The sequence below is a fragment of the Ziziphus jujuba genome, chromosome 4, assembly GCF_031755915.1.
Source record: "Ziziphus jujuba cultivar Dongzao chromosome 4, ASM3175591v1".
Taxonomy (NCBI): Eukaryota; Viridiplantae; Streptophyta; class Magnoliopsida; order Rosales; family Rhamnaceae; genus Ziziphus; species Ziziphus jujuba.
The window spans coordinates 28,443,435-28,467,237 of record NC_083382.1 but is presented as its reverse complement, the minus strand read 5'-3'; the positions used below and the strand labels follow the sequence as shown (position 1 = coordinate 28,467,237).

The 23,803-nt window shown below is 34.9% G+C and overlaps 6 protein-coding genes across 13 annotated transcripts; 2 read left to right on the top strand and 4 right to left on the bottom strand.

Moving 5' to 3' along the window:
* Window positions 1-1,153: 1,153 nt before the first annotated feature.
* LOC107416408 (metalloendoproteinase 1-MMP) lies at window positions 1,154-2,328 on the bottom strand. The gene is made up of 3 exons (XM_060816824.1): window positions 2,322-2,328; window positions 1,395-1,897; window positions 1,154-1,282 (listed from the first exon to the last, which is right to left on the bottom strand). The coding sequence occupies exons 1-3, from the start codon at window positions 2,326-2,328 to the stop codon at window positions 1,154-1,156; spliced, it is 639 nt and encodes a 212-aa protein (XP_060672807.1).
* Window positions 2,329-7,106: 4,778 nt separating this feature from the next.
* On the bottom strand, window positions 7,107-7,982 carry LOC107416406 (metalloendoproteinase 3-MMP-like). Its single transcript, XM_016024896.3, has one exon. The coding sequence runs from the start codon at window positions 7,980-7,982 to the stop codon at window positions 7,107-7,109; it is 876 nt and encodes a 291-aa protein (XP_015880382.3).
* A 1,354-nt stretch (window positions 7,983-9,336) lies between these two features.
* On the bottom strand, window positions 9,337-11,663 carry LOC107416405 (NAC domain-containing protein 71-like). Its single transcript, XM_016024895.2, has 2 exons — window positions 11,658-11,663; window positions 9,337-9,948 (listed from the first exon to the last, which is right to left on the bottom strand). The coding sequence occupies exons 1-2, from the start codon at window positions 11,661-11,663 to the stop codon at window positions 9,337-9,339; spliced, it is 618 nt and encodes a 205-aa protein (XP_015880381.2).
* On the top strand, window positions 11,614-15,199 carry LOC107416440 (uncharacterized). 2 transcript variants are annotated; one of them, XM_025072609.3, is made up of 7 exons: window positions 11,614-11,915; window positions 12,029-12,150; window positions 12,255-12,307; window positions 12,415-12,478; window positions 12,583-12,625; window positions 12,709-12,756; window positions 14,794-15,199. In XM_025072609.3, exons 1-7 carry the CDS (start codon window positions 11,835-11,837, stop codon window positions 14,947-14,949), a joined length of 567 nt encoding a protein of 188 aa, XP_024928377.2. In that variant the 5' UTR covers window positions 11,614-11,834; the 3' UTR covers window positions 14,950-15,199. The 2 variants fall into 2 exon arrangements, with proteins under 2 accessions (XP_024928377.2, XP_015880408.2); XM_016024922.4 differs by lacking the exon at window positions 14,794-15,199 and adding an exon at window positions 13,590-14,104 and having other exon boundaries at window positions 11,619-11,915.
* On the bottom strand, window positions 14,900-21,884 carry LOC107416448 (uncharacterized). 7 transcript variants are annotated; one of them, XR_007240165.2, is made up of 7 exons: window positions 21,440-21,883; window positions 20,308-20,689; window positions 19,612-19,808; window positions 18,819-18,960; window positions 18,256-18,409; window positions 16,027-16,385; window positions 14,900-15,902 (listed from the first exon to the last, which is right to left on the bottom strand). XR_007240165.2 is itself a non-coding variant. In XM_016024934.4 (7 exons), exons 1-6 carry the CDS (start codon window positions 21,496-21,498, stop codon window positions 16,491-16,493), a joined length of 969 nt encoding a protein of 322 aa, XP_015880420.2. In that variant the 5' UTR covers window positions 21,499-21,880; the 3' UTR covers window positions 16,268-16,385; window positions 16,483-16,490. The 7 variants fall into 7 exon arrangements, 6 of the variants coding, with proteins under 6 accessions (XP_048327393.1, XP_048327391.1, XP_015880420.2 ...); XM_016024934.4 differs by lacking the exon at window positions 14,900-15,902 and adding an exon at window positions 16,483-16,525 and having other exon boundaries at window positions 16,268-16,385; window positions 21,440-21,880; XM_016024933.4 differs by lacking the exon at window positions 14,900-15,902 and adding an exon at window positions 16,475-16,525 and having other exon boundaries at window positions 16,272-16,385; window positions 21,440-21,880.
* On the top strand, window positions 15,596-16,118 carry LOC125421868 (probable methyltransferase At1g29790). Its single transcript, XM_048471704.2, has 2 exons — window positions 15,596-16,052; window positions 16,114-16,118. Exons 1-2 carry the CDS (start codon window positions 15,596-15,598, stop codon window positions 16,116-16,118), a joined length of 462 nt encoding a protein of 153 aa, XP_048327661.2.
* Window positions 21,885-23,803: the final 1,919 nt, after the last annotated feature.

Here is a 23,803-nt window from a genome sequence, read left to right as displayed (position 1 = left end):
TACTCCAAACTCTCTATCCTCAGCCTAGGCCACTACACCCCTTTAATTTTTCTTCTTTATATCATGAAACTATTAATACCCTTTCAAACAACAACAACAATAATAATAAGACGGGTATTCTTAATTCATTTTAAGTGACATGGTCTCTTAATATGTTTTGCTGCGAAATTAATATTATAATGAATTAGTTCTGATCCCCTTGATTTGTAAACTATACTCTTGGTCTATGAATATTAGAGAAAATATCAGTGGTTATATTTCTATATCAGTGGTTATATTTCTGTATCGGTGTATCAGTGTAGTGTTATAAATTTATGGTGAGCTGTGTCAATATGTGTCTACTGGTGGTCCACGTAAGAAGTTGTTTAGTTTTTCTGGTAATGGAGGATCTTTAATATACTTACCACGTGTTGTTCAATTACTGGTAGAAAAAGGATTAGTTAATTAGTTAAGCTTCTTTTTCTGGTATATAAGCCTAATTTCTGCATATTCTGTTATTGCTCTTTTTTTTATATAGAAAAAGAATAATACACGAAGCTTCTAGACTCTCTCTCTCTCTCTTTCCTCTTCTCTCTTGTTTTTTTTCTCTTCTATCTTCTTCAACCTCTGTAAACCCTAGCTTGCCGTTTCTTCTCTATGGAAAATCATTTTTTGTAGTTTTGCACAGAAATTAAATGTTATTTTCCGTTAAACAATTATTTTCCCTTTTAAAAAAAAGTTATTAACTAATGATATTATTAAGTTATATCTGCATACAAAATTCATATTATATATATATATATATATATTCTTCTTAGTTCTCACCTGATCACATGAACTCTTATCATTGTATGACAAATCAGACGGCTTTGCCAAATTAATACTAAATTAAGTAAAAAGTAATATAACATTTCAAGTTCGCAGAATTAACTAAACAAATGGATCGTCACTAATAATTCGAAACGGAAAGGATTATCAATCTATTGTCAATCATAAGATTTATATTCTCTATCGATTACACAGAACAGGAATATTTTATTGCATGCTCTAAGATTTTAAGTACCATATATTCAAATACAACACCATTTACAAAGTGTTTTTATTTTTTTCTTTTTTCTTTTTTTTTTTTTTTCTTTTCTTGTCGTGAATATATAATTATGATCACTGGTCTCTCTCATGGAGTAGCATACAAAGCATGTATGCCTGCAACATCATCAGCATTCAAATCTTTCCTTCTTATGCCAGGTGTAATACTGGCAAGCATAACCGCCAAGGGATCCAAACTATGACCCATTCCAAGAAGCTGACCAATTTCGTGCAGTGAAACCCATAGAAGACCAGTCCCTGGTGGGTCAGCGATGCTCCAATTCTCATCCACATCGTAATGCAATAACCCCTTCCGTTGGAGGAGTTACATGGGCCAAAACTCCATAAGGCCCATCAAAAGGCCCATTATCACCGTGATAACCCTGACGGAAACCCAACACAAGATCATGGGGCTGACCCAGATCCACTTCCTGAAACGAAAATACAGAATTTCTTGTCCATAGTGTGAATGCGAAAGCCACAGTAGTCCTCACATCTTCTGGTGGAAGAGCTGGTTGCTTGCTGGAGTTGAAGGCGTATGTTAAATGGTATTTGTTAGGAGGCCATTGGGCTCCTGGAATTACGTACTGGACATTATCAGGAACTCCACAACGTGGAAGTGACATTTGCTTAATGGTAGCGGAAACAAGCTTCCCTGTGACACTCAAATTGTAGTTTTTCTGATACAATTTGACTGCCGACTCCAAAGTATCGTCGAAGTAGTCGTCCTGATCGTTGTTTAGAGTTGCCTCGTCGTAGTTATTAAGGTAACCAAATTTCTTGAGGTAGCGTTTGAGGTTTGGGATGTCTTTGGCCGATTGTCCCTTAGTCCCTTCAGGGAGTTGAAGGATTGAAATGTGTGGCCTAAAGTTCTTAGAGGAAGTGGTATTAGGAGGACGATTAAGAGGAGGATATTGGCTTTGCAGTATGAGGGGTGATTAGCGGCCACGGATGTAGGGTGCATAGAAAGTGCATACATTAAGAGATTGTATATGGACATTTTAAATTATAGTTTGGTAATCATAGCGCTAAAATTTAGGGGAATAAAAAAATTAAATGCTCTGTTTTCAATTAACATTTATGGAAATCTTATCACCCTTATATTTTTTTGCACGTGACAATTTTGGAAAGCAATTCTAAATTAGAGTCTCTTTTTGGACACAAGTATAAAATTTTAGTTGTCATTGCACTAAGTTATTATGTTTGTCTAATAGTATGAAATGAGAAAATATTTGGATTACATTTTGATCACTCACCTGCCATGTTATGGTTTTATTCCTAAGATATTTATTTCCAGCCAAATAATGAAAATTTATCTTCCATAAACATCAATTAAGATCGCTTTTTTAATAAAATATCTTCAATGAAAATATATATTGTAAAAATAAACATGTTGTATAAGAAATATAAACAATATTCTTAAAAAATTGCTCGATATCAATCTGACAAAATGCATACCAGGGATCTACCTGCATGACTTAGAGATCAAGTAAGCCACATAGCATCATCAAACAACTCAAACATGGCACAAGGTCTGAATAAAATAGTAAATACAAACCAATACTGAAGTAGGATCCAAATGTACAAAATACCAATGGACACAATGTCAGGACCCGTCCAGAATTCCTTCCCGGAACCCTAGACAAGCCCTGATCCCAGGAAAATACCACCAAACCTTCCAACAAAAAATCCGGCAGCACCTCCCTAAGGGTAGGACTTATCAAAAATTACCTGCACTGAAAACACACTTCTATAATCACCCCCTTATTCCTCCCACAAACTATAAGTTATTCCACAAATTTCAGCACTTCAAATAATAACAGCAGCAACCCAGTGCATAAAAACAACTACACGTCCAATACAGTATACAGAGCATTATACAAATAAATGTAGAATTTATAAAATAACAAATAAAGAAGCAATACAAGTTCGAGAGGAAAAAGGGAAGAAAAACTTCTTGAACCTTCAGCAACGAACTGAGACGTTGGGCTCGCCCCGGACAATCAACGTCTCCAACTTGGACCTAAGGGAACGGAATTTAAGAGTGTGAGATGCTAATCATCTCAGTGAGTGACCCTAACTACTGAACACCTTTAATGATAATAAAATAATAATAACAATTAAGGAAATTAAATAAATACCAACAATTAATAAATAAATAATAACTGTTGGAAATAATAATTTCCCTCAAAACTCTCACCAATCACTCCGTTTGAAATATTTCCTTTTTAAAACAATTTCACAAAACCCGATGAACATACTTCCCGAAAACCAAAGGATTAAACCATTTGATAAACAATAAATAAATAAATAAATACATACCCCAATATATAATTAAAATATAATAAATTATAGTAATTAATTTTTTGAACACCTTTGGGGTTTAAACATTATTTGCAAATTACACCTGACGCACCACACCATATACTGGTGATGCCCTCCGATACCCAGCGTCCCGAGCACCGACTGGCGGGGGGGTTAAAGAGGGAAACCTGCAAACGGCACTTCGGCGTCCCGACAGTACCGCTGCTGAAACCATCTCCCGGCCAAGGAGGGGGGCGGCTGTGGCCAATAACAAACTTGCCTGCCCACGGTCCAATGGCAACAACGGGAGAAATAATAATCGCGCGCTAAACCACATAATACATGCGCGCTACCACGTGTCCATACACCAGAACACCAATACTGTATGAGTGCGTCTAAAAATAAACATTATTAACCAACCGTACCGTTTTCCAAAATTACCGTGGGAAATACATTAAATTCTCACACTTACCATCACACATATTTTTATTTAATAAATCGGTACGAAACATTGATAACCAACAAACCACAATTTTCTCGAAGTACGAAATGCAACCATAAAAATACCGCGAGCATAATTTATAAAATTTAAACAAATATTTTCGTAAAATATTTAACCCAATTATGCCCGAAAAATAATACTTAAAACCACGTACAAATACTACCGAAATACACTTTGCTCATGCATAATAAATAAATTAAACCACAATAAAACCATAATTAAATCATACCACATGAGCATAATTTAAATACCAATTAAACATAATTAATTGCCCAAAATAATTTTTGAAGGTGGGTCACTCACCTGGAGCACGCAATTAAACCATGATCCCCCATGGGATCAATTCCACGACTCACCGGTGCTCCTAGAACACAATTCACACACAGTCAAATAAATTAATATTTTAAATCGGGTAAATAATACCCGGTACCCGGGGGGTCAAAACACAAACGTTAACCAAAATAGGCGAATAATATACCGAATCGAAGCTTGAGCGACGAGGATTACAAATCCGGTCTCCATCGACCCCAATTCCGCCGGAGGTGGCCGGAATTTGGTCAGAAAGCTTCGGTCGGTTTTCAATTCCTCGTATCTCACAAACTGCTTCGAATTTTTGAGATTGAAGGCTATATTTGGACTCAGAGGACCCAAAATAGGGGGAGAGGAGGCTTAATTCGGACTGGGCTGGCCGGAATACGGCGAAATCGCCGGAAAAAGTTAACCGGCCTCTGCGACTTCACCGGCCCGATCTAGGCGCGTCGCCGGCTGGCCGGCAGCCAAATTTGGCTGGTGAGCTCGCCGGCGTGTGGGTTTGGACGGTGGCTGGCGCGTGTAGTGTATGGGTGGCCGGAAAAGCTAAACACGGGAGAGAGAGAGAGAGACGGCCGGTGGGAGAAAATTCCTCTGGTTTTTTGATGGTTCGGGGAAGAAGAAAGGAAAGGAAAGGAAAAGAAAGAGAAAGCTGTTTTCCCACGTGGGAAAAAGAAAAGAAAAAGAAAAAGAAAAAGGAAAATAAAAAAGAAATAAATTCAAATTAATTAAATAATCAAATAATAATATTATTATTTAAAATAATAATAAAAATAACTTGATATTACACATGGTTGACATGTGGCTTCTCAACATGGTGACACATGGTCACCTTCATTAAGTCACACGTGGCACATCGTTACACGTTTAAAAAAATAATATTAAAATAATACGGTGTTTGAAAAACTCTACAGGTCCATAACTTTCAAACCAAAAACTCTACAGGTCCATAACTTTCAAACCACATGTCCAAGTCGGACGTGCCGCTAGTCTACGGACTCGTATCGACGAGCACTTCACAACCATGCATGAGTCAACACTCAACCTTGCATGAATAAAAAGTCAACTCCGGCACCCCTTGGACAGTTTGGACTTCAACTTGTTTTGCTCATAACTTTCAAACCGTAGCTCCGTTTTCAACGTGCTACCAGTTTATGAACTCGTGCCAACGTGTACTTTGTAAGGGTACCTCAGTCAACCTAGAATTCCAACCGGGTCAAAAAGTTAACTTTTGACCTCTTCGGTCAACGGTCAACCTCGGTCAACGTGCAAAAATTCCGACATGGTTCGGAACGGGTTGTTACACACGAGGCATAAAAATATTAAAACAAACACTAAACCTACGAAGATAGCTAATAATAAGTGATTGCCTACTTTCTATGTCCCGAGGCCCTTACTGCACTACTTCTTCTATCAAGAAAGGCAGGCGGTTATCACGATGTAGTCAAGGAGGTGGGCTTAGAGCTGAGTAGTCTTTGCCAAAGAAGCGCTAAGAGCTTACTTTTTTTGTTGCCTTGCCGAAGTTAGGGAATGTTAGGAGTGTGCAAGCTGGTAGTCATGAGCAAGGACTTCGTCTTTCAGTAGCAGAAGCATTATCGAGTGCAATCCGGCGCTTGGGCTTAAGGCTAAGAGCCCTCAAAAAAGCAGTCAACAATAGCCGACACCAATTTAGTTACCATAGTCTTATATCTTTTAGCGGAGGTAACTTCTAACCAGGAGTTCCTCAAAACTAATAAATGTCAAATTAATATGGTGAGACATGGTAAATGGGTTAGATTTCCTTTATATGTGAAGTTTGAAAGATGAGTGGATAAAATCATAATTGATTAAATTAAGAAATAGTCAAGTGCCTCATATACCCCTTTTAGAACCTTGCCTTTGTTAGTTTCCGATAAGAACACAATTCCAATTCCTTACACTGCCTCATCATGGATCAACCACACCTTTTTTAACCGTTACCGTTTATTTTCACAAAATAACTTTTAATCAATGCAATATTAACAATAATTTATTAAAGAAATTAAAATCTATCGTTTCATCAAACCTATTTCCTTTGCCTCGAGGAATAAATTAACCACAGATTATACATATTTTAAGATTGAATAATAACGAAAAGTAAATATGGATACATTTTAAGTAGAATATTGTTAATTGATTTATACAAAATGTGTACTCTGTATTCTCAGCCGGTGCCACAATGCCTATTTATGTTTTTTTTTTGCTTACTCTTAATTCATTTAAGTAGCATGTTGATCATATGTTTTGCTGCCAAATTTCCTTATTTGATTATATTTTTAATTTGATAATAAATTAGTTTTGATCCGATTGACTTGAAAAATATACACTGATTTCTGAAAATCATTTTGTGTAGTTTTGCACATAAATTAGTTATTTTCCGTAAAACAATTACTACCCCTTTTAAAATAAAGTTATTTCTATTGATATTATTAAGCTATATCTGTACACAAAATTCACAAAAATAAAATAAAATAAATCTTCTTATTTTTCATCTAGGATATTACAGATTAAACTCCTATCATTACAGGAGAAATCAGAAGGCTTTGTCAAATTAATACTAAATTAAGAAAAAAGTAATATAACACCTCAGGTTCGCTGAATTATATGAATCATCACTAATAATTCAAACATATAGAGTAGAATATCTATTATCAAATCATAATATTATTATCCATCCATTATTACAGGAATGTGCAGATATTTTATTGCATGATCAATGATTTTAACTACAATATTCAAATAGAACACCTTTCCCATCTATCTCAAATTAATATATATATATATATATATATATACATATTTCCACTATTGAATCAGCTCTATCTCTCTTTTTTTTTTTTCTTTTTTTTTTTTTTCCTTTTTTTCCCCCCTTTTTTTCTTGTAGTGAATATATGATCAGTGGTTTCTCTCATGGAGTGAGATACAGAGTATGTATGCCAGCAACATCATCGGCATTCAAATTTTTCCTGCTCATTCCAGGTGTAACTGTGGCATACATAACCGCCAAGGGATCCAAACTATGACCCATTCCAAGGAGATGACCAATTTCATGCATTGAAACCCATAAAAAATCAATTTTACCAGCCCCCGCTGGGTCACTTATGCTAAAATACTCTTCCACATCATAATGCAATATCCCCTCCGTTGGAGGAGTTGCATGGGCCAAAACTCCATAAGGCCCATCAAAAGGCCCATTATCACCATGATAACCCTGATGGAAACCCAACACAAGATCATGGGGCTGACCCAGATCCACTTCCTGAAACGTAAATACAGAATTTCTTGCCCATAGTGTGAATGCGAACGCCACGGTAGTCCTCACATCTTCTGGTGGAAGAGCTGGTTGCTTGCTGGAGTTGAAGGCATATGTTAAATGGTATTTGTTAGGAGGCCATTTGGCTCCTGGAATTACGTACTGGACATTATCAGGAACTCCACAACGTGGAAGTGACATTTGCTTAATGGTAGCAGAATCAAGCTTTCCTGTGACATTCAAATTGTAGTTTTTCTGATACAATTTGACTGCTGACTCCAAAGCATCGTCAAAGTAGTCCTTCTGGTTGTTGTTGTTGTTTAAGGTTGTCTCGTCGTAGTTATTAAGGTATCCGAATCTCTTGAGATAGTGTTTGAGGTTTGGAATGTCTTTGGCTGTGTGGCCTTTGCTTAGTCCTTGTAAACTGAGAAGGGAGTTCAAGGATTGAAAGTTTGTGTTGTGGCCTAAAGTTCTGAGAGGAAGGTGGTGTATTAGGAGGAGGACGATGAGGAAGAGGAAATTAACAGCCATGGATGTGGGGTAAAGTTGTATAGAAAGTGAATAAAGTGAGGGAGAGACTGTATATAGACACGCTAATTTATAGTTTGGTAATCTAATCATACCAGAAATCAAGGAAAAAAAAATGCTCTGATTTCAATTAATATTTATGGAAATCATATCACCCTTTTTCTTTTTTGTACGTGACAATTTAGGAAAACAATATAAAAATAGAGTCTCCTTCTGGATATAAGTATAAGATTTTTGTTGTCATTGCACTAAATTAGTAATTTTGTTTGCCTAAGAGTATGAAACGAGAAATAATTCTGTTTGCCTAAGAGTATGAAATGAGAAAAAATATGTGGATTATACTCTGATCATTCACTCGCCGTGTTGGTTTTAATCCTGTACATATTTATTTCCAGCCAAATAATTAATGAAAACTTTGTTCCACAAACATCATTAGCAACCAAAAGGAGGTAGCCTAGGCCTTATTATGCTTGTTTTTACTCTTTTTGTTCGTTCTTATGCTTTTGCTTTCCTCTAAAAGCAAGCACTAACTATGAGCCTTTTTCATTTTCTTGTGGTTGGTTTTCCATTTTTTTTTTCTTTTTTGGTTGAAAGTTTGTAGATCTTGTTGTGACCTAAATTTTTAAAGCAGTAGACATTGGTCATAACCCAACGGTTTGAGAAATAGTCAACTGCCTCGGATTCCAATTTATGTGAATTTGAAAAATAAGCGGATTTGATCATAATTGTCAAAATTATATTATCTATCATATCATTAAACATCTATATATATATGCTTCCAAAAAAAATTCATAAAAAGGAAATTAAAACAGTCAAAAGGAGACACTGACTAACGTAGCCACTTCCAAAATCCCAATCAACTTCTCTCTGCAACTGGATTAATTTTATGGGGTTTATGCAAAACAAACATATATATACATACATAAACTTAGTCAAACACAGATCAAAAGCAAAAAAAATAAATAAATAATATTGAAGAGTTTAATAAGAATTACTTTAAAAATAATAATTTGAATTTTCATTGATTATAATTGTAGTAACAATGTATACAATGCTTAATCAAATTTTTTTGTATACATAAAAATGTAAAATCTATATATACAAATTAATAAAGTAAGAAAAAAAAAAAAAACTACAATTCAAAACCATCTAGTACATCAAAATCAATGATAAAATCATCATCACTGGCAGAGGCAAAGGTTGTTGTGGCAATAGCAAGTCGAAGCCATCACCTGGTTGTGGCAAAGGCAAAGAAGATTGAGGTATTAATGGCAAAGACGACTCTGCTAAACAAGGCTGTTGTGGGCACGGCATTGGAAAAGGAGGTTGTGGTGGATTAAACAGCACCGTATCATGATCAACATGAAGAGTAGCCAATATTATTCCCATTATTAATATTGGTCTTCTGGTTCTTTAGAGGTGGCGGTACCAAATCATCATCACAGCCAATGATCATCGAGTTCTTCCTCTTGTTCTTGTTTTCAGATGAGCTTTTCTTCCGGATTCGGCAAAGTACAAAATCATTATCAGGAACGGTAATACAATGACTCAGTGAACCAGCAAGGCAGTACTCAAACATGATCCGACTTCCATCATGCTCTTTGGACTGCTTGTTCTCGTAGTGAAATCGTTTCCTGAAGCCGATAACAATGTCGTTATCGTCGGCAGAGGAAGCGTAAATCTCGGTGCTGGAATCTTGGCCTTTCCATGTGCCGGAGCCAACCTTGCGGTTGAAACGTTTTCCTTTCGGTGTGTTTTTCTTGGGCTTGGTGTAGAAGTTGAGATCATCAGGATCAGGATTATCATGGTCATTCTCGCTTCGAAACGTGCTCCAGATTTCCCAAGGTTCTTTCTTGCCAAACACGTCAAAGTCATGTGCAATCCCAACATGAGAGAAAGGACAACCGGTTACTTCGCGAAGGAGATAATATCCCACAAGATCATCGTCCGTGGGACGAAACCTCCAACCCTTCAATGATGGTACGGGAACCGGAGCCGGTAACTCAATTGATTAATACTTACACAGCTAAAGCTTCGCGGTGAGTGAGTGAGTGAGTGAGTGGTCCACCTTAAGAAATATATATACGTAGACAACAAAAATCAATCAGTGAGTGTGTCTGTAAATATATATTTTATTGGCGGTTGATAATATTTGTCTCATCTAGAAATTAATATCCCTCAAGATAACTTTACTAGTAATTTTGCAGGTATGTAATTTCAATAGCTAGCTTCGAAATTTAGTAAATTTCCAGAAAATTCAAAAATGTACTTGTATGATTAAATTCAAGAAGCAGGATGAAAAGGTAACTAAATTAATGAGAAGTGAAAATTTAGCATTTAATTAATTAAAGATCATATGAATATTCTGAGTCACTGTACTAGTGTATATATATGGTAACTTGGATCGTAGGAAATCGATTCCTATGCAGGCTTTACAAAAATTACCGACTTAATATTAATCTAATTTAGTGCTTTATGCATATTATACATACATATATTCAAAAAAAAAAAAAAAACCAAAAATTATATTTTATAGAAAGAGATGGATGAGTTTGTACATACCCGCAGAATATGGCGATGAACAATTAAGGGTGTTTTTCAAGCTTAAGGCATGGACGTGTGAGAGTGGAAAAAAGTCTGTAAAGAGAAAAAGAGTGAGTCTAGGATAATAAAGAGTGTATATATATATATATATACACATGATAAGGTAGTCAGAAGTGGAACTTAATTAATTGGTTAACAAGAAAAAAAACAAAAGGTGGCTAAAGTAAAAAGACCAACCCAACTCAATACAAACACAACTACTTGTTTTTTTTTCAGAATAAGCAAATCCAATTGAGGTCAATTAAATATTATAAGAAAAATAAATACAAGTCTTTGTGGTATATTATATATGCATGTTAATCTACTTCAACTAGCCAACTAGTACTTAAACCATAAACCATATCCATGTAGGAAATGTAAGATACATCCCACATTGCCAAATCATTTTCATCCTCAAACCAATTTAATTCTACTTCTGTAAATTAAATAAATAATTCTCTAAAGCAAAAAAAAAAAAAAAAAAAAACAGAAAACCAAAAAAAAAAAAATTAAAAATTATATAATGCTTCTTTCTGCACAACTCAAAGTTCTTCTTCCACTACATTAATATATAAAATTCCTAAAACAAACTTTGATTTTTTTTTTTCCGTTTTTCCCTTTTAATTTTTAATCATTCTATCATATTTTAGGATTTAATTTTTCTTCCCGCGGTGCCTACCCACTATGCTTGAAGACATATATAGCAAATAGATTTCACGAATTGTAAATGGCCAACGAAGTTAAGAGTTTTACAGAGAACTAAATTTAATAAAACAAAAGTTACAAATTTCAAAAGTAAAAATAAAAAAATAAAAGGGTTTTTAAATAATTATATATACGTGCAAGTAGAAAATTAGGCTGTGTAAAAAGAAGGATCCATTTAGTATCACCCAAAAAAAAAAAAAAAAGTTTCGGGACCATGGAGCCCACAATTTTATGTCCAGGTTAGGCCTTGAAGCAGAAGGGATCAATGAAGGCCCATATTTTATTGTATCGAAGCCCAGACTCAAACGTCCATGAAGAAAATCAGAGGCCATGTCCAATTGGGAACTGAGAATGTGAAAAACCCAGTTGTGTTTCCCACCAAATTGTTACCTCCATGACCAAGAACCAGTAGCCGAATAAGGTTAACAAAAAGATCCTTAAAGGCGGAATTAGGTCATCCGGAAGTTGGTCCAGATTTACCGGAGCGGCGTATTTTGGAGTTGGGAGAAGCAATAGTTGTGGTTTGAAGAAGTCTTGGGACATTAGAAGAAGAAGAAGAAGAAGAAGATGAGCAATAGGCAAGGTCCCCCCAAGCACCAAAACAAATACGCTTGGAAACCCAACGCCGGTCACAAAATCAACGAAACGGTAATGTTTCCTGCTTTCTCTCTTCTCTTTTTCTTTTTTTCATTTTAATCAGAGAAATTATCAGTTGGATGGTTTTATAATATAATGAGCAAAAAGGAAGTGTCTTTCTTTAGGAAGTTGGAGGGAGGCTGAGACCGTACTCAGAGATCACCGGCGTTTGCCTTCGTTGTAAGGAACAGATCGACTGGAAACGCCGTTACGGCAAGTATAAGCCTCTCACTGAACCTGCCAAATGGTTTGTCTTTTTTTCCTTTTTTCTTTTTTTTTTTTTTTTTAAATTTTATTGCTTCGTTTTGAATGATTTGTATATTTAATACATATTGATAACTGATAAAACAGTCAACGTTGTTCGAAACGAGCTGTTCGCCAAGCTTACCATAATCTCTGTTCTGGTTAGTTTCAACATCCTCTGATGGGTAGCTCTAATTCTGAGCTATACATTTTCCTTTTGGGGGCTTATAGTATGCGTGTTTTCTGAAGCATGTGTTTGTAATGTTAGGTTGTGCCAAGGAGCAAGGCGTTTGCGCCAAGTGTTGTAGCCGTGTTGATAGTGTAGTTGGAAGGTTTTGAATTTTGATTGAGTTTCATATCATGGGTAACTTTCAGTAGCCATTTAGATTGTTGAGTATCTTTGTTAAATGGGTTTTTTGGTTTCTTTTTCCTGTAGAGATTCTTCTGAAGTGGAAGCAGAGCAAAAGATGCTTGAGGAGGTTTGTGTTATTATATTCTGTAGATAAAGGCTTTGGTTTTATTCTGAAAGCTGACAGGGTTGGTTGGTTTGCTATGGAAACAGGCCATAAAGAATGCTCGAGAAAGGGACAGAAGGACTATACTGCGGACTGTAAGTTACATAGACATTACTTTTTAAATGTTTGTTTGTTTGTACTGTGAAAGTATTGGAAGCTTTTCCATTTGTTTCTTCTTCATTTTTTCTTTGCATCAAGGGAAACATCTTAATTTATCTTTTTATAGAATATCCTTTTGTTTGGGATTCTTGCTTATATTATTCTTTGGAACTATTTTAGGTCTTTGTTATGAAATTAACTAATCATGTTGTGGCTGCTGTATAGATTGTTTACAATAACATGTTCAAAGGTATAATTCTTGCTGCTATATTCAGTAAGAGTGATATTTTCTTCTTCCATGTAAAATTAATATATTCCAACTTTTCAAGTTTTAACTTGTGGAAAAGGTTCCACTTGTTAAGAATGTTCTTCTGCTGATCAGATAAAAGTATAAACTGGTGCTCTTTTAGGCAAAAATCAATTTTCCAGTTCCACTTTGCCTCTCTTGCCTTCGTTGTTAGCAACTCTTGAACTTCAAGCTTGCATTGCAGCAAAACCAGATTGTTGCATTAGAACTTCACCTTACTAAGATGTCTTTACTGTCAGAATGTGCGTGCAGTCTAGTTATCATTCCATGTTTTCTCAATTAATAACCTTATATGTGTTTTGCTCTTCTTAAGGTGAAGTTTTGTCTCTATCTGTGTTTTCTTTATGGATGACCAATAGTAGTGAACTTGGAATTTATGCGCTTCCATCTCATGGATGTTTGTATTTCCTTTTTCAAGAAGAACTAAAGAATTTCGTCAATGGTGGTACCTTTTGTTCTATAATCATCTCATGCCTGTTTGTTCCATAGAGCTTACCAGTACTTATCTTTTTACTGGACCAGATGAACAAAGGAAAATCCAATAGTTTGGGTAAAACTCGCACTGAGGAAAACAAGGTTGGAGAGTTATTTCCCTCTTCAACTCTTGAAGAATATGCGAAATCAAGTAGAGACAAAAAAAACGATGATAACAGTGACAACGAGGATGATGAGGATGAGGAGGGGGAAGAGGAGGAGGCGGGAGAGGAAAATTGAGTTGCATCTCAATGAGAAATATACATGTACTGATTCGCATAAATTGACTGCATGCATTATGGAGAAACTGATGTCTTAAGTTTCACCATATTTGCTAAAATTATACATATTTTAGGAGTCTGTTTTTCTTTTCATAGAAATATCAAGATGAGGTCTGTGAAATGCGGCATGTCACTGTAGGAGTGCTTTTTTTTTTTTTTTCTTTTTTTTTTTTTTATTGTTTCCTACACTTTGTACTGGCACTCAACCATATGAAAAAAAATATATATTGTATAATTTTGCTCAAAATCCACGCCATAGATCTGTTTTTGATGTGTTTTGGATGTAATCGTGTAGCCCTCAATTTCCTATTATTAATTTTTTTTCCCTTAAGCTAGATGATAGAATATAAGAATGTTCCCTCGCTTTTTCATGATCCTCCAAATAGGATACCCACTTTGTGAATGAATGAGCCTCATGATACCCGTATCTTCTATCTTCTCAGTAAACTTCGTTGTTGTAGTTGGTTTTCTTTCTTTTTTTTTTTTTTTTGGGCTCTCTCTCTCATGTTGGACAAAAGATATGGTAAAAGGCATCTAACCACCTTGTGATTTTTCTGGTTGCTCAGTTCGCAAATTTTTTATACTGTTTAGCAATATAAAGCAGCGTGTCTCAAGTTTAAGTTTGCATGATACCTTGTTAGTTTATTAATGAACAGAGATGCGTGCTAGAATTTCTCTTCTTTAGTAAAGGGAATTTTCACACTTGAGTGATTTATTGCTGGGGTAAGTAAGAAACCGAGAGAAGATCCAAGGAAGAGAGAGAGAGAGAGAGAGAGAGAGAGAGAGAGAGAGAGAGAGGAAAGAAACTGAGAAACCAAGCAATAGTCTCAGACGGTTGGATTTCCAACATTCTTCTATCATTGACTCACGTGGCAACTGAAATGGCAGTCTCTCTTATAGTTCATAATTTTATTTGTTTATTCTTTGTTAAGAATTCTTATAGTTTACTTAAAAATTCAATTTATGTTTAGATTTCATCGAACATAGGAAATATGAAGATTCTTGCATCTCAAGCATCACACAACTTCATGCAAGGAACGGTAAAGCTCCACTGCAGGTGCCTAGGGAAGCAGGAACTTCAAATTAAAAACGACAATCTGATATTACTTATGAAGGCAAACAGCTAACAAGATTAAAGCTCAGATGCTAGTGATTGTTGGAAAATTTTCCAGGAAGAAAGGAACTCAGTAGAAATGCAGAAAGAAAGCACATACAGGCCAGCAAAATGCTTTCTTGGGCGCCTTCTTCCCTTGATGTTTTGTGTTTTTCTCCTGATCAGCTTCGTTACTTTAACAATCTCCGGTTCCAATGTCGCATACCCAGGATCCATTTTCACCGTCATGGCCAATATCTTTTATGGCAGGAATGACATTATACCTCATTCCCTTCACACCCAAATGACCCATCGTCAGACCCAAGTGGGAATTTTACTCCAGCAGCTGCATAATGAGAGTTCAGAATCTAAAGCACTTGTGGAATTCTCTGATCAAGTTCTTCATGTTGCTCTTTCTATAGACAAGCTTTCAAACAGCCTATCTGATCTCAATGGTAATGCTACCCCCGATAAGAATGAAGTGCACAATGTGGATGAAGATTTCAGTGAACCTGATCAAAAAGATGAAGCTGAAGACGGAGAAGGATCGATGCCCTAGAAGGCGTTCAATTCATGTGAGCATCAGAATTATACTTCACCCAAACCAAAGACTGATTGGGAAGAACAATTTTCTTGGGGTGGAGGCAATAAATCCGTCATTCGGATTACCTTGTGCCAATATGGCTTTCAATGTAGACAGTTATATGAATTACAAGATCCATGGAATGTGCCCTGAGGATGGGGACATTGTTCAGAAGCTGATATCGAATGGCTGTGAGATATCGAATGGCTGCGACCCATTACCAAGAAGAAGATGCTTCACAAGAACATCTCCACATCACGGTTCTCCACTTTCTACAAATGCTCAGATTGTTTCAAATGCTCAGATTCTTCAAATGCTCAGAATGTTTCAACAGAAGGAGATTCTTCAAATGCTCAGATTGTTTCAACCTCTCAAAACGAGGTGGGATATCCCAACAAATCAGTCTGTTTCAGCAGAATTCACCATCAATGAAGTTCTAAGCTTAAAGCCAGGGGAGATCTGTATTGGTCTAGATATTAGTCCAACCACAGGAACATTTGCTGCTATCATGAAGGAGAAGAATGTTACCATTGCCTCAGCTACATTGAACTTAGGTGCTTCTTTCAATGAAGTCATTGCTTTAAGATGTCTAATGCCTCTCTACATTTCGGTCAGTTTGAGATTGCCTTTCTTCGATAATACCTTCGATATAATCCATTCAACTCTGTTCTTGGATGTGTGGATAGATGTGGAATTCCTTCAATTTGTGTTGTTTGATTTGGACCGCGTCCTCCTGCCAAAAGGGCTTCTCTGGATAGACCGTTTCTTTTGTAAGAAGGAAGACATGAAGATGTATTTGGATGAATTCAACAGGCTAGGTTGCAGACAACTACTATGGAGGATAGTACCAAAGATGGATAAGCTGGGAGATGAGCTCTGCTTCTCAGCTGCGTTGGAGAAGCCAATCAGAGGTTAAAAACATCATGGGGTATGAAGCAGCGCAATGAAAATAAGAAGAGGAAATTGGTAGGCATACGTATGAACCTCACTATTCAAGAGTGACGTAGAATTTGAAATGGTCCTGTTTCTGTACCAAGAAATGATTTAGAACTGAAAAACTGCACTTGTACAAAAAGAAAACTGACATTCTTAATGCATTGCAAAGTTCCCAAATAGTTTCACCACAAAAAATGCCTCATTTTTTAACATTTCGAAAAGTGACAATCGAAGTTTTTTCACTAAAAAAATACATTGATGTTTCTTTGAATAAAAATGTGTAAAAGGTGCAAAGGCTTCAGACTGAACCCAAATTTAAATAAAAGATAATATTAAGAAAAACTGGATTAATATTATTTTTTATAAGAACATTATATAATCAACACCCAATGCCACAAATAACACTAAACGGGACCTGGCAATAATGACACTTTTACCCATAAACTTGGACAGAATTTTGATGTTTTCCTTTTTCCATATTTTTCCTAAGGAATTCGGTATGCACCCTGCGGCAATTCAAGTTCTATCTATTAAGTAGGTAATGTGTTTGCAAAAAATTAAGTAGCTAATATATGCAAGACCAAAAAGAAGATAGCTAATATATATGGTATCCTAACAAGGACAAAGCAGTTGACAAAGATCCATTTCACACAAATTTGCGCCTAAGCAAACGTACTCATTTATTTCAGATTTATAAGAAGAGCAAATATCAAAATTCTTTGCCCAGTAATACAATTGCTATGAAGAAGAATTACAATTAGCTACATTGGTATAGCTCAAATCAATTCATCCCAAAGAAAGAATATCGCAACATCTAACTAAAAAAATTTCTAGAAGTTCCTACAAAAATCAGTAAGTACTCCAGTTATGAAAAGCACAACCATAGGCTTCAAAATTAGCATTCCTGATGTTGGAAATGGGGTGCTAGATATTCTCTGATATATGTATCTAACACCCCATCGTCCGAAATAAGTATGGTCAAACCCAGCTTTGAAGCCAAAACTTAGTTGTTCTCTTCATGAAGCAGGAGCTAAAGTTGTGGATGGTTGGTTACATCTTTTGCACATAAGCGCTCTGAATGAAAAACCAGAACAACTCTTTAATGGAGCTCGAAATATAAGCAAAGAACTTGTATCGATCCATTATATATCAATATATATATATATACTTATCAACATCATAACAAGCCAACAATTCAATAAGACAAAAGAAAGAAAAAAAACAAAGCTAAAGAAGAGGCAAAGGAAAAAAAAAGTAAAATAATAAATAAATAAAATAAAATAAAAAAGTAGTAGGCACCTAGACCGAGGTCTTCTCAATAGTTTGTGTTCTCATAGTATATTTTGATTAATATTTTTGTGAGCATTGATACCATATACTACATTTGAAGACAACATATTAAAGCTTATATCAAGCATCTACAGGTCATGATATCTAGAGAAGAGAATACAACAGCAAAAGCGAACAAATATACAGGTGGAGTCAAACAGAAGGTAGCATGTGAGAACAATTTAACATCATGAAGCTCTGGAGTCAGGTAAAAGCCAAAGCCAAACATGACTTCATTGGCTAATGGAGGGATGAAAATAATATTGCTGCATGTGCTAAGAAAATTATTTCACACCTAGAGTATTAAAATATCATTTTTTTATCGTATTTAGAGTTCCCAAGTTCATAAAACTGTAAGCAGGTAGTTGTCCACATTAAGACATTCAGAAGCCAATATAAAAATGAAACGGCATGCTTTTATTAATTTCAAATATTTCTTCATTCTATGATAAGGAGGGACTAGTGAGGAAGGAAAAATGTTGTAGTTCATACTCAGATATTCATAAGCTAATATCATTGAGGTTCCCCATGCAGACGTGCTGAAGAATCTTGGACCCAGCCCTCTGTATAAACCTCTCCAGCCATCGTCTAAAACCAAGCTTTTAACAACTTGTCGAGTAGTGTGTCCCCCTTCATGTCCCATCACCTATAATGCAACAGAAACTAATTAAAATGTAACAAATAATTAGGAGTAACTTGATCAAATGAAAATGAGCAAAACAAGCGATTACTGTGGAACATTTAAACACATATAGTTATTTTACCAAAAAATGTTAAATTCACGCCTCAAATACTATTTCCAGTAATTATAAGACATAAAATTTTAATTCACTCCTACAGAAGTAAATTTACTGTCAAACTGCTAAGTGCATTTCCATTCTGGTACATGCTTAACCGTCCAATTTTTACAAATGCAATGAGCCTGCTTCAGAAACATGTTTCGGAAACAGTTTTTCTTTCATAACAAACAAAGCACATCCAGAAATCAGAAGGCGATATGATTGATGAATAAAAGAGATGACGGGATAATAATGGGTTGCATGAATAGAAAATACCTGTAACCGTGTCTTGATGGTGTCCAGTGGGGTTGTTATGGAGGCTGCTGTTGCCCCTGCAATAATTCCCCCAGTTGCTTGTACTAATACTAATTTCCCTTCACTAGGAGCTTTCTCCAAACCAGAATCATGGCCTAAGAAGCTGCAAAATGAACCAGACGTGATGCATTTATGACAAGACCCATCATATAAAATGTAAACAATCCAAATTGTTCGCAAATGAATAAATAATGAACGAGAAGTCCTTCACCCCTTTCCTTCCTTTTTATCTTTTTGTTTCCTGTTTACTTGGGCAACCAAAGTCCATTGCCATACTAGGATGGGAATCCCAAATTTTGATAGACTATATCCTTTAGTTCCTGATAGCTCATCTATACAAATAGCCTGGATATCAATTACATGGTCTTTGGGTCAAAATAAAGCCTTACAAACATCATAAAGTTGCAATGTCCATAACGAAAGCTACTAACCCATTGCTTCCTGATCATTTCTCAAGCCATCATCATACTGATACTCCTTAATATAATTTCAACCAATTCACCTCTATGTTTTTCTCATGAAAATCAATGGAAAGAGTAACCACCGAATTTATATTACCTAACAAAAGAACATTGCTTGAACGAAACTAGAATTAGAATGTCCAGCGTATAATCTAAGGGTACATTGTTATATTCAGTTGCAGATAGAAAAAATTATTTATCAAAGAATCTACACTAGCTAGATTCACTGGTAAAAGAATTGAGCTCTTCCATTACAGTTAAAAAGTTGATGATGATAAAAAAATATTTCCTACCTCCAGATGAAGCGTTGACTTGCACCATAACTTGCCCACCATACAGCACTGGAAGGGGAGTAAGTCAAAATAGACAAACCAAACCCTTTATACAATCCTCGGATGCCATCAGTCTTTATAACCTTACGGGCAACATCCAAACCCCCACTATACTTTGCATGGCCTGAGTATCCTTGCACCATCAACTTTTGACTAACCTGACAAGGACCCATTATCAAAATTATTAGCATCTCACAATTTTCCCCTTCCTTATTCAATTTTTTTGCTTACTGCAGTGCCAAGATAGTTAGTAGGACAAACCCAAATTACCATTTAATGTACATCCTAGAAATTTCATTAACAATAGATACACATAATAGCCAAATTTTACTTTTCTATTATTATTACAAAAGAATGACATGCACCAACAGAGAGAAGATGTGGCAAGGAAGTCATTAGCAAATTTTCTGCAGTTCCAACATAAAGCAAAATTGAAAATTTTCAACCTAAATGTCCACATGACAAAGTTTCCTGACTTTCAACTTCTTTCTAACACAGTTTATTTTTTCAGTTTTCAACTTTTAGGGGGCTATATCAAACCTAAAAAAAAACAGGCTGCATCCGTGAACAAAACAGAAGCCTTCCTAATTCACATTTTAGCATTTCATGTTAGAGGGCAACAACATCTCACTAGAAGATGGACTAGAGCCTGCATACCACATCAATTGGAACAAACACAGCTTGAGAGAAAAGTGCAGCTGTCATGCCCGCTATTCCATTTGCGATTGCTGCTCGAGTAGTTTCTGATAATTCTATTGGTTCAACCAACTTATAGGAAGCAACTTTTGTGGTCTCCAAAGCAGTAAGAAACAAAATCCTGGCAGGAATAGCACCAGTGATAACCGTACCAAACCCTCTGTAGAGACCAGGAATCCCATCTGTTCTCAGTATGCCTCTAACGACAGAAAATGCATTTTTCTCACCAACTTCCTTTGAAGCAACCTGAAGCCTGGTTTTTATAACCGAGACTGGATACAGTGCCACTGTAAGCCCTGTAAAGAGGCCAGCGCCTACGACATAAAATTTAGTTTTATCAAGCCTGCAGAATTGGATTGGAAAGAGTGAATATTTCAAATGCAAGAAATACAGTCCAACGAGACAAGAACGTAGTAAATACTCTGGATAAAGGTATTTAATTTCAGATGATAAAACAAGAAGAACAATGCAAATCCCCACCACAATCTTTATAATGTTACTAAGAGACTAAACCCCTTTTTAAGTGACTTAAAAAGTGGAAGAGTTAAGAATAGTTTAACCAAAACAAAAACATAACAAATTCAACTAAAATTTTAGAAGCATTGTACAAATTTATAAATACCTTCGCATATATCATTCAAGATTATAATATAAGGAAAATTTTGCACGAATGTCCCCTCAAAAACGAATAATTCCATCACTAAAATAAATTATGGAAAATTCTTCATTTTTTTCCCTACTGTTTTGGAATACAAATTCGACAAATAGCCTCAAAATTCCCTTTCGGTCATTTACATTTGCTGAGAACCAAAATCAACGGAAAAATTATGAGTTTCCCAATTTCTAATTCGTTCACTAATCCATCTCCCCATTTCCTTTGTATTTTCCATGGAACCAAATAGAATGCTTCAACACCAATCTACTGCTTCAATTTTCTAAAGTAAACATGCACATAATACATATAGGACCCAAAAAAAACCTAAGTAAATAAATAAAGATTAAACCCAGAGCCGGACGAAATGAAAGACTAGACAAATAAATAAATAATAATAATGATGATGATGATGAAAAAAGAAAAAGGAATATTACGCACTTGTCCCAGTTAATTTCAGTCTGAACAAACGAGTGGGTTCGAGCATTCGATGTAGCCATTGTCTCCTCTTTAGTCTATACTCAATCCGATAAAAAAAAAAAAAGAAAACAAAAAACCGATTTCTTGTAAGAAAATTCAAGAATGCATTTTTCTCGGAAACCAGAAATTTCCTAAATCTCGGGAATCGGCGTCGCTTTTTTTTTCTTTTTTTCTTTTTTTTTTTCAGCTTTCCGGTTTCGGAAGCTCGAGATCGCTTGGAGCCAAATTAACTCAATGCTATGAAAATAATAATAATAAATAAATAAAATTCTATTATTTTTCGGCTTTTTTTTTTGTATTTTATTATTTCAATGAAGAGCTCCGAATCGCTCGGCGCAGTCGACGCGTCTACTTGTTGCACTTCTTTGCCGCAAATGAAGTCCTTCTTTGAGGGCAGTATCCTCTACAGCCGCGTTTTTTTTGTATAATATTGGCAGCCTATAAATAAGAGACTCGTGGGTATATAGTTGTTCCTTCCTTTATGAAAAACCAGCTTAATTATGCTTTTTTTTTTTTTTTTTTTTCTTGTAAGTTATCGGCTCAATTATGTTATTTCTTCAAAGGTCCATTGAAAAGACGGCCAAAGAGTGGGTAATATTTTTTTTCATGTACTAATTCATTATTCCTTTTCCATCTCCAAAAAACTAATATATTCACCAAAAAAAACAATTCAAAATATAGAGGTTTCAATTTATATTATACCAAAGAATATTTTTAACTCTTTAACACTTGAAAAACGGGTTAGAGCTCGTTGAATTTTTGAAAAGTATGATTTCCTTTTTCATTATTATATAATATGTATTATTAGCAATGAAAATATGTATTAGAAGTTTTTATTTTATATATATATAAATATTAGAAGGTTGATATATCCGTGATAAAACAGTAATTTTTTATATTTAGGTGCACACCGATTACTTACATTCAAACAATGTTTAGAGATTTTATCCAAAAAACAGTTTTATAGGGATTAATGATATGGTTTTGGGAACCAAATCCCTAACATTTGGTTGGTAATAATAATTATTTATGGAAAACACGATTTATAATCACAATTATGAAATCCTTACAAACCACTGTTTCAACAGCCGCAATTGATGTGCTTTATGATGATATAGGAAAATATATGGACTTCGATAATATTTTGATATTAGCATGGATTTTTTCGTTTCATATCTTTTTAAGTCTTCAATCTCTAATGATTACTTGTAATCAAGGTATAACATGTATATGTGAAGTTCTTTTCAAGTTTAAGATTCCATTAAGGAGATGATTAATTGAAAAAATAAAAATAAAAATAAAAAGTCAGATAACTTTATTAGACATCAAATTTAGAAAAAGCACAAGATCATTACCATTATCATACGGCGCTTATGGGAGCAGGTATTGACAAATTAATGACAATATACAAAGAGCACAAAAAGGGCATGAATTTTAATGCTTTAATTTTTCAGTTTTCATTGGAAGTATTGGCAAGTTGAGTTTGAAGGGTATGACCCAACATAAATATGCTTTTGCACATTTCCACAGCAAACTATCAATGAGAATAGTTGAAACCTTATTTACTATAAACCACTTCAATAGTAAGAGCTAGCAATTAATAAATAATTACTTCAATAGTTAGAGCTAGCAAATAATAAATAAATTTTTTTTTGAAACAGTGTTAGTGAATGAATAAATTAAAACAGTCCATTGGAAATTAAAATAATATGTTAATGCTTAAAATGATGGCTATTTACAGCCGGAGTCTTTTGCATTTGACCAGGAATGCAGTCCCTTCCCCCATTCCTAACGTATTAATTGTCGAATTGAAAATTAACTAAACTCTTTGGCCATTAATTTATTAATTATGGATGGAAATCTTTTGCTTTCATTTATATTCAACCAAGATAAAATCTCACATCATTTTAAAAAATAATTATTTTATTTTGCTTAGTTTTTTAATATTTTATTAATATTTTTGTATGAGATGGTATTGTCTAAATGGCATGACACAAGATTTGGATCCATTAATCACATCTACAAAAGGACAACCTGCATGAGCCACCAAAAAAGAAAACAGGCTAACCGTTGCGACAAATTAAATAAGTAAATAAATATATATGTTGAAATTTTCATAGCCATCTACAGCCAGTTGTCTTCTAAATCAATTAATTTAAGAAGGCAAATAGCTAGCTAAATTTGGCACGTACAATAAATATATATATATATATATATATATGTATCCTTAATAGTTTTTTTATTTGGAAAATAATTATTTTTTTAGACACTTGATAATGGATAAACCAAAGCCTAAAGTGCGGCTATTATAAATAATAGCCAAAC

Coding starts and splice junctions, on each gene's coding strand:
- LOC107416406 (XM_016024896.3), bottom strand. CDS start 7,982: ATGGCTGTTAATTTCCTCTTCCTCATCGTCCTCCTCCTAATACACCAC.
- LOC107416448 (XM_048471434.2), bottom strand. CDS start 21,498: ATGGCTACATCGAATGCTCGAACCCACTCGTTTGTTCAGACTGAAATT. Junction 19,809..20,307: donor TGTTTGTTCCAATTGATGTG/GTATGCAGGCTC, acceptor GGTCCTTGTCAG/GTTAGTCAAAAGTTGATGGT. Junction 18,410..18,818: donor CCATCAAGACACGGTTACAG/GTATTTTCTATT, acceptor GTTGCATTATAG/GTGATGGGACATGAAGGGGG.
- LOC107416408 (XM_060816824.1), bottom strand. Junction 1,283..1,394: donor CTTATGGAGTTTTGGCCCAT/GTAACTCCTCCA, acceptor GAAATTGGTCAG/CTTCTTGGAATGGGTCATAG.
- LOC107416440 (XM_016024922.4), top strand. CDS start 11,835: ATGAGCAATAGGCAAGGTCCCCCCAAGCACCAAAACAAATACGCTTGG. Junction 12,308..12,414: donor TTACCATAATCTCTGTTCTG/GTTAGTTTCAAC, acceptor TTGTAATGTTAG/GTTGTGCCAAGGAGCAAGGC. Junction 12,626..12,708: donor AGCAAAAGATGCTTGAGGAG/GTTTGTGTTATT, acceptor CTATGGAAACAG/GCCATAAAGAATGCTCGAGA.
- LOC125421868 (XM_048471704.2), top strand. CDS start 15,596: ATGGCTTTCAATGTAGACAGTTATATGAATTACAAGATCCATGGAATG.